The 10,085-nt window shown below is 35.4% G+C and overlaps 1 protein-coding gene across 2 annotated transcripts in view; it reads right to left on the bottom strand.

Moving 5' to 3' along the window:
• The window catches only part of ttyh3b (tweety family member 3b), a 45,472-nt gene that overhangs the window by 21,924 nt on the left and 13,463 nt on the right, over positions 1-10,085 (bottom strand). For both annotated transcript variants that reach the window (XM_016491771.1, XM_016491770.1), the window contains one exon: positions 1,045-1,214. In XM_016491771.1, the coding sequence (XP_016347257.1) occupies positions 1,045-1,214 (170 nt within the window). The remainder of the gene's footprint in view (positions 1-1,044; positions 1,215-10,085) is intronic.

Below are 10,085 nucleotides of genomic sequence, written 5' to 3'. Positions count from 1 at the left end.
GCTTTTTGTAACAAACACATATCTTTTTGGACTGAAGGTTCCTGTTTGAATTTACTATTCTCTAGGAATTTACTACTCTCTTGGCAGATATTTAATGGGATGGACCAACTAAAAAAAATGTATATTCCATCATTCATCATCATTTACTCACCCTCATGTAATTCCAAACCTGTATGATTTTCTTACTTCTGTGGAACATAAAAGATATTGTGAATAATGCCTTTTTAAACATATAATAGATGTCAGAACGTTGTTTGGATACTAACATTCTTCAAAATATCTTCTTTTATGTTCCACAGAAGAAAGAATGTCACAGGTTTGGAACAACTTAAGGGTATAAGTTTCTTTCTTATGTTGAACACAAAAGAAGATATTTGTTGTTGGTCCCCTTTGACTTCTAGGGAAAGACATACTATGGAAGTCAAAGGAGACCATCAACTGTTTGATTACCAGCATTCTTCAAAATATCTTCTTTTATGTTCAACATGAGAAAAAACTCATACAGGTTTGGAACAACACGAGGGTGAGTAAATGATAACAAAATGTACATTTTGTAGTGAACTATTCCTTTAAGTCTCTTGCATTTGTACACTCAAAAACTGATGTTTTTATCAGCTGTTTGGACTCTCATTCTGACGGCACCCATTCACTACAAAGTATCCATTGGTGAGCATGTGATGTAATGCTAGATTTCACCAAATCTGTTCCGATGAAGAAATAAACCCATCTACATCTGGACGGCGTGAGTGAATGTTCAGCAAATTTTCATTTTTGGGTGAACTATTACTTTACAATTATTCAACAACAAGCTTCCATTTCAGTTTTCTGCCAATGTTGGCAGTGGACAACAAGGGAGTTCTCGAAGTTTAGGAGCACAGCCAAAATGTTTCCAACTGGATGGATTTCATTGACATTTATTTGTGTGGAAGTCCAATCGTGATGCCTAATTAACTGGAACTTATGATGTGTATTGCCACATGATGTGTGCGTGGAGGCAGCTATGAGTGTTTCATGTTTAACTGTGTAAGAGTGCAAATCACGGACCTGCACACGAGCGTGGCGATGATCACGCACCAAGCGGTGCAGCAGCAGTCTGCGTTGGGCGAGTCCTGGTTCTTCCTGCGACGGCAGCACAGCCAAAAGGAATAGAAGAGGAGGAAGAGGAGGTCGAGCGCCAAGCACACCAATGCTACTGCACCTAACAACAACACAGACTGCAAAGAGAGAGAGAGAGAAAGGGAGTCATTTAGACTTCATTGTTTTTAGTGTAGCAGTAAATGAACCGTGAACAATTAAGAATACAATGAGGCCATTGAATGCTGGTTCTTCCAATCAAAATGAATCAGAAGTGTCATGAATGATCTAGATTTTTCTCCATATGCAGCAAATGTAGGTCAGGCTGTACATGGGAGACTTCTTTTGGTCTCATAAACACACACACACAACATGGTGCCAAGAACTAGGATATGATACTAAATCAACATCCCTTGTTAGTTCTGGAACAACGTTCCTATCAAAAATCACAGTCTGAAAGTTATTCCTAACCATAATCTACACCTAAAAAAGGAAATGATCTTCTGAATGTTCATCCGGTACTAACAAGCTGTTTGAGAAGCATGTCCTATTTTAGTCAATCACATTAAAAATATGGTTTTGGTAGTTCACATTTGTCTTTTTCTTTCAGTTTTTTTTAACATACAAAGATAAGGAATAGTTAGCTACCTCTGGAATATCTTTTGTTTAATGGAATATATTGGGGATGTCCTTTGTTTACTCAAACAGCACATTATTTTTGCAATGCACTTTTTTTTATATCAACTACATTTTTACTAGCCTATATTTTTGCATTTTGTTTTCTGAAGTCAATTTGAGTGATGCTTGCTCATGCAAAACATTCTAGGTTGTTGCCAGGGCAAGGGTTGCTAATAGCTGGAATACACTACACGACTTTGGCCCAGATTTACAGTCTGGACAAGCTGAAGCTCATTGCTGAAAATGTGAGCCAGTCTGCAGATTCGAGTTGACAGATTTCTTAGAAAATCATGCAGTGTATGATGATAACAGAAAATCTGTCCAGATTTTAAAAGTTGTGTAGTCTATTTTAATTTTTTTTTTTACATTTAATCTAATTTTATGACTAATCTTATAATCAATTTAGATTATATAACAAGAATTAAAGGGGTCATATGATGCTATTTTAAAGATCATTATTTTGTGTATTTGGTGTAGCAGAATATGTTGACATGCTTTAATGTTCAAAAAACACATTATTTTTCAAATACTGTACATTATTGTAGGTCCTCTATGCCCCGCCTCTCTCAAACACGTCGTTTTCAACAAAGCCCCCTCTCCTTTAACAAGCGCAGTCTGCTCTGATTGGCCAGCTGAACCAGTGCATTGTGATTGGCCGAACACCACAAGCACGCGTCGGAAATGTAACGCCCCTTACCATAATCGCGAGCTTCAGCTTTCAAAGTAAATACACAAAACTCCGCATTTGAACAGTCAATAGCAAATACTTAAACTAGTAACAATACATACTTACAGTCGCTGATTCAGAAGCGCTAGATTGTCATAGCAGTCGGAATTTACCCTTTTTTTTTATTTTTTAGAAATAGCCTTTGTGCACAGCCAGCCTTGTACTCTTCTAGGTTCAAAAAACTGTCGTCCATAAAATGCGTTGCACAAATTCGAACATCTGGGTTGTGCTGTTCTGTTGTAAATAAATCTTAACCAATGATTCCTAATTGCATCTACTTCCGGAAGGCCAAATAAAGTGCTTTTGCTTTCGCACTGAATCACACAGTGTCTCCCTGACATGCTGCATCACCACTACTGCTGTTCCTGAAACCACACCTTCTTTCTTTGCTTGCACATTTGGGCAGCATTATGCTAATATTTCCACATCATGATGTAGACATGTGGGGGCGTGTTAGAACGAGCTGTTTTAGGTAGGCGTGGCTGACTCTTAACTTTTATAAAGAATATCTCTTTGGATTTGAGACTTTAGTCTTTGCAACTTTACAGATCTTCTTTATGCACCAAGAGCTTGTAACACTCCAAAGAGAAAGGAAAACTTGAAATCGCATCATATGACCCCTTTAAGGGCAAATTTAGCAAGCACCTTTAATTACAAAAAGCATTTATTTTAAAACAGTGGTTCACTAGCAAACTGGTGCAAAAAAAAATTATTTAAAATATTATTATTATTCATATATTATAACATTCTCATTTAATTAATGCTAAAACAACATACAATTAAGATCTCCCTCAAAAACTTTTTTTTTTTTTTTAATTAAAGTACATATGGCTCCTGAGAAGTCGGGAATCACAAAATGCATTTTCGAGGACCTTTGAGTCAAAATGTTGATAATCTCTATTCTACAAACCTTACTGAAAGACAATTCAGGGCATGAAAGGAAATGCAGCATCATCAAACTGCTGATAATCACATGCTCAGGTTTTTTTTTAAATAGAGTAAGATCTCTCATTTGTCCTCAAATGCCCAGATTGACCCAGTTTGATACACATTCGCCCCTGTACAGACTCTCATCATGGCAGAAACACCAACAGCAGCGACATTTAGTGATGTAATTTTCACCCTTAAAGTTAAACTTACATGCTCGCTGTTATCTTGAGTGGGCTGAGATATTGTGTTATGGCTTAAAACTGGTGTCATGAGATTTTCACATTAATATCCATCCCTGGTCGTCTGTGAGATTGAGGGACCTGTGAGCGAGTTGATGTCGGCTTCTGTCTGTTGATGTGTCAAAGCTCATTTGAGTCAATCACCAATGACAGCATCCGTAAAGAGATTATAGAGGATTCATTATCAGCTGTCTCACACACACACACTTACATTGCAAATCTAAATGAGGATATACCATAGGCTTATTTTGTTTTTATATAAAACTAAACCAGGTTTACGAAGCTGAGATTTCCTGGACATGTGATGAAGTTTAGGTAGCTGATTTAATTGTGATCACAAAAGGAGACTAGCAGCAATCAAGACCAAAGAGAAGAGACTAGACAAAAAAATCCAGGAGAGGATGGGAATGGGGGAGGGAGTCTGCAACTCTCAAATGTAATTATCTTATTACCAGCCCTCAGAGACACAGGGAGGGAGAGATTGAACTTAAGTTTGTATTGGGCTGACTCTATAGTAATAAAGAGCAGGATGGCAGGAAGTTGGCATTATCTAATTGCAGGAATGCCTTAAAACCAAACCCCAATTGTTTATGAATGTGTGTGCACAAATCAAATATGTTTTTAAAGTCAAAATTTTTCTGTAATTATTTTTAAGCAGTAGAACTGGTAAATATAAACAGTGCAATAGTATCAACCGTAACCACAAAACTCATGGAAACAGAAGTGTTAGCCTTCCTTTGTGTCAGTCCCACAATCCATCTCAGGTCTTGACAAATCATAATAAACAATTAAGTAAATACTGTAAAAAAAATAAAATAAAATAAAAAAAATAAAAAAAATAAAAAGTGCAAAATAAGAGAAATTTCATCATTTGTTTATTTTTGTACTTAAAGTTTACTTACAGTACATCGTATTTAATATTTAAGTGTATTTGAAGCAAAAAATTTGTAAAATAATAGTATAAACATATCAGACGACCACTACTAAAATAAACTACTATACTAAATTAAACTGTGCTGTCTATTGAACAGATCTAAAACAGTTTTTTATATATATGGGATCTTCATCCAAAAAGAAAAACCAGAAAATTTCACTTTTGTGCACGTAAATTACTGTAAAATATTTACTTGAATTTTAAGTATATTTTGTGTAGAATACGAACTGTGTATTAAAAAAATAATTCAATTATTTACATCAACATAGATACTAGCTTATATAAAACAAAGAGCTATTTTGAGTAACTATATTACATCAGCAGTTACATATGTAAAAAAAAAAACAGCCAGATCAAAGCCAGATTGTTTCATTAATGTGCATGTAAATCTTGCAAATCTTCATGTAGATCTTTAGGATCTGTACTGAGTGAATAATAGTTAAGCTAAAACAGTAATCAGTCACTTAAGCACAATGCCATTTTCCTCTCTGTGTTTGTGTTATTTGTATGTGTGTTTGTGTGTGTACAGTGCCGTGTTCTGGTGTAAATCGTTTCATTGCCACTACTCGTGACTTCCTGCCAGCTGGGCCCCTTTCCTGCCCAGTATGCTTTTAATTATTTCAACATTCCCTGCTGAGAAAAAAACCCTAGTGCTTTTTCCACACATCAAACGAGAACGGCAACACAGCTGTAGAAGCTGTCTTCAGCAAATGGAAATCTTCTCAAATGATTGCATAAATAGTCATAAAGTCGTCAATTCCTCTCATTCTGGCCACAGAACAGACAAAAATTGTGCCAAGATCTTTAGTACAGTAACGCTGAGAAAACAGTAGCCTGATACCAACCACAACAGATGTACAGCATCTGCTAATCCCATTTCCACCATACAGGAAGTAGACAGCAAGGTGAACAAAGGGAACTTCAGGGGGTTTTTTTAGTACACAGATAATGGTAACAGAGGAAAACTTGCATCTTTAGTTTAGCTACTACAATTCTTAACAGGACTCTACACTACAGAACAACATCTACAACAATCACGGTGTTATGAATCATATAGTGATTTGGTTCATTTGGACACTTGGTTTCAACAAGACAATTAAAAAAGTTTCAGATTCACTTAAAGAAATAGTTCATCCAAAAACAAAAATTCTGTCACACACACACACACACACACACACACACTCACATACTTATGATAATTTGTCACTCACACACACACACACACACACACACACACACACACACACACACACACACACACACACACAAATCTGTATAAAAAATAAACCAGCAACAATGGCTTGGTTGATATAATGATTAAAAGAAAATAATAAAAGAAAAGAAAATAACGTTTCAGAGCATACACATAAATACTGAGATGTTTGAAAATCAAATAAATATATAATTTACATAAATTATGCTGTTCTTTTTTCAATACATGACAAAAAAGGGAATTCACACAGCAAACGCCTAGTGTTTCCAACTAGTGCCTTAAAATGTAAAAGATTTAAGCACTGAAGATAGTCCATAATGGACTGAACCATTTGCTTTTTGTTTTATTCTTTTTGTGCAGTCACTTTTTTAGTGCACTTGTCACTTTACATGATAATCGTCAATAAAATACATATTTTCAACTATGATTTATTTGGTTTGCAGATTCCCTTTTTTTGTCTTTTGTGTTCTGTTAACTGAATCTATGCATAAAAAATAATTTTTTATGTGCAAATTGGCACAGGACTTTCGTATTTTCTTTTTTTTTTTTTTTCAGTGAGGTACTATGAAAGCCAGGACCAGAGATGTTTTGGACCCCATTGATTTTCATTGTATGGACAAAAATATTTTGGGGTTAATTATCTCTCCAACAGTATTCCCAGAAGTCCCTGTGTGGCTATGCTATACTGTTGTTGTGAAACAGGCTTAAATATTTAGTTAAATACTAATGTGTATATCCATGTTCTCAATTAAGTTACACAGACTGTAAAAAGTTGTCTTATTGTTGTACTAACATGTGTCACCCACTTATTTATCTCCCAAACAAAGCTCTCAAGCGAATTACAGGCACTTTGTGTATTAATGGACTAAGTCATTAAAAAGAACTGATTCCAAAGAACAATTCATTAGTAAATCAGACAATCGCTATTATCTTCTCAAAAGAAAGACACAAGGACACCCAGTGTGGATGTGGATGAGGTCCATGTGGCATTAAAGTACAGAGAAAAGTGGAGGACAATGTGCTGACATGTTTTGGCAGCTACTGGTGGGCCAGATCCAGACAAACTATTGTGCTGAGTGCCCTGAGATCCAAGTGAACCCTCCATTGCACAGATGTTTTCAATCCAAAAGTGCATATGAATGTCTTCTTATCGGTGCCAGGATAAGCACAGTTTTAAGGGTGGTTGAAGGGAGGCCGTGGGGGATGAATAATGCTGACGTGTGTTCACATGGGTGCATGATGTGTGCCATTTTTGTCCCATTTAAAAGGAAGTAGAGCTGGACTGCTGCGTCTGTTGAAAAATCTGTTTACAAAGGTGTCTGTTTAAAAAGACACTCTATATTCCAGCTAAAACTATAACTATTTTATATAGCATTTTTAAATTACACATATATTGTATAATTATTTATGACCCCATATTAATAACTATGAAAGACATGTAGAATATTTGTACTATTTATGTATTAAGACAATAATACTTGTATTCATCAAGAATTAAATCGATCAAAAGCGACAGTATAGACTTTTACATTGTCCATAAAAAAAATTTAAAAATCGAATAAATCCTGAAAGAAATGATCACAATTTCAACAAAAAAAAAAAATCAGCAGAACAACTGTTTGCAACATTGATAATCAGAAATGTTTCTTGAGCACTAAATCAACATATTAAAATAATTTCTGAAATATCGCGACATTGAAGACTTGAGTCATTTTTCAGGTTTTCGGCTTTGCCATTACAATAATCATTACACTTTGATATATTAATAAACTATAATAAATAAGATATATAATGTCATAGATATTTTACGTAAATATTAAAATAAAAAAAAACAGTCCATTTAAATAGTAATATTTCACAATATTACTGTTTTCACTGTATTTTTGTTCAAATAAATGTAGCCTTGGTGAGCATAAGAGAAGAAAAATAACCAACTAAATAAAATTATATTTAAATAAAATATATATACAGTATATATTTTGAAAATATTTACATGTATATATATTTTAAATAAATATATTTAATAAATAAACAACCGTTTTACAAACATAACATTTTTCTTAAATATATACGTGCATGTGTATTTATATATACTTAATAAATATACACAGTACACACACATATATTATGTAAACAAAAACATTTATTTTGGATGCGATTAATCACGATTAATTGTTTGACAGCTCTATTTAAAATATATATTCATCTATGTATCAACTACCACAGCAGATATTTTAAGGCATTTAAAACCATTGTACCGGCATAGTAGTGTCGGTGTGAACGAGTGCAGACCCCCATATGTCCCAGCATGCATGCATGAGAGTGTGAGAATGAGAGCGAGGGGGTACTGGCATAAAGACGATGTGTCTATTTGACAAAAGGATGCCTGCAAAGCACTCTGGGATACATTAGGGATTAAACCCCATTTTCACAGAAGCCCACAGAAAGGGGTGCATTCATCTTTTATCAAAAAGAGAATAACAACACCCAGCCCCCTCCTCTTCCTCTCCTCTCCTCACCCTCCCTCAGTCTCTTCCCTTCTGCTCTGCCAGACCAGACAGACCCAAGGGCTTGTCATGACCTCATCTCATCCAGATTACCCCCACATACCCCGTGGCTTTCCTGTGACCTCAGATCCAACAAGCATCCCAGATAAACCAGGCCTTGCTGACACACAAGCACACAGGCTTCACTGAGTTGAATGCAATCGCTTAAAATACGTCTTGACCTTGGAAAACTTTTCACAGAAAAAAATGAAAGCCAAGAGTTTTTGCAACCGAATCTGCTGTGATTAATGAGCCGATGTCTCTAAAGGAACTTTACAAATTGATGATGCATTGCAGTATTGAATTACATTCATCTGATCTCTCCACACCACAATGTTGGAACCTTGGAGATCAATTTCTATTACCGCAGCCTTGAGTTTCTTTTCATCGTGGATTTCTTTTTTGGAAACAAGTGACTGTTGTTGGCCATTTTACCATACAGCGCTGGAGAGCTCTGGATGTGGTCAGTGACAGCTATAGCTAGTGAGAAAAGGCAACCATGGCTGCAATTTCACACAGCTGGATGCCATTTCTTACTGGTCCTCTGAAGAGTGGTTGCTTTGACAAAAAACCTTATTTTATGAAGTGGACAGTAAACAGCCCTACTTGACATATGATCTTGAAATGTGCCTCCATGACCTTCATTTCTGTCTGAAAGAAGTCCAACTCTTAAAACAGTGAAAACAACTAAAAAAAAAAGTAGTGTGGCAGGCTGGCAGCACCATGGTACAATTATGGTGTCAGATGGTAATACCGTGGTAGTCAATCAATTTGGCTGGACGATGTATATAATATTCACAAATTATTAAAATATTATTTTGTTAAAGTCTGCATGAAATGAAAATTCACTCTATTTTTGAAATGTATATTTTTGAACTTACTGCAAACAATTTATGGTTGCAATTTTTATTTCTTTATTTTTTCTTTTGACTTTGTATTTTCTAATCAAAATGTCATAAATCCGATCTTCTGGTGAAACGACAGACTTCTCTCTGGTGATGTAAGTCCCTGTGGACACTTCAGTTTCCTTACGAATTTAAAAATCTAAAATTAAGCAACTTCACAATGATTTTTTTTTATGTTCTTTTTATTCGACCATTACATTTACATTTTTACATTTAGTCATTTTGCAGACGCTTTTATCCAAAGCGACTTACAATTGGGGAATACATAAAGGGATTCTTCTTAAAGAGGCAAACAGACACAGGCAGTGCTGAAATACCAAGTTTTAGGCATTGTTCAAATAAGTACAAGCTAGAAAGGGAAGGAATAAGAAAAGAGAAAGAAAAAGTTTTTTTTTTTTTAAGATGAAGTCAAGTAGCGTTTAAAGAGATGAGTTTTCAGCTGTCGCTTGAAAATTGTCAGGGATTCAGCATTCCGGATATTCCGGAATATCCAGCATTCCGGACCATTAAAGGGATAGTTCACCCAAAAATAATAATTCTGTCATTAATTACTCCCCCTCATGTCGTTCCAAACCCGTAAGACCTTCGTTCATCTTCAGAACGCAAATTAAGATATTTTTGATGAGTTGTTTTCATTCAGATCAATGTGTAAACAGCGTACACAACGTTGACAACGTATCCGCGTGGCGCAACTGACAAAGAACAGCATACGTTGTTTACGTTCAGTGGATACTCTCTGAAATGGTGCCAGGGTGACGCCGAGGAGACAAATTGTTGTATAAAGTCGTTATTTTTATTCTCGTAGCTTAGTAAAAGTACGCTCGTAGCTTCGTAAAATT

This window comes from Sinocyclocheilus anshuiensis, unplaced genomic scaffold (genome assembly GCF_001515605.1).
Source record: "Sinocyclocheilus anshuiensis isolate Anshui unplaced genomic scaffold, SAMN03320099.WGS_v1.1 scaffold50, whole genome shotgun sequence".
Lineage (NCBI taxonomy): Eukaryota > Metazoa > Chordata > Actinopteri > Cypriniformes > Cyprinidae > Sinocyclocheilus > Sinocyclocheilus anshuiensis.
This window is presented reverse-complemented; position numbering and strand designations above follow the sequence as displayed.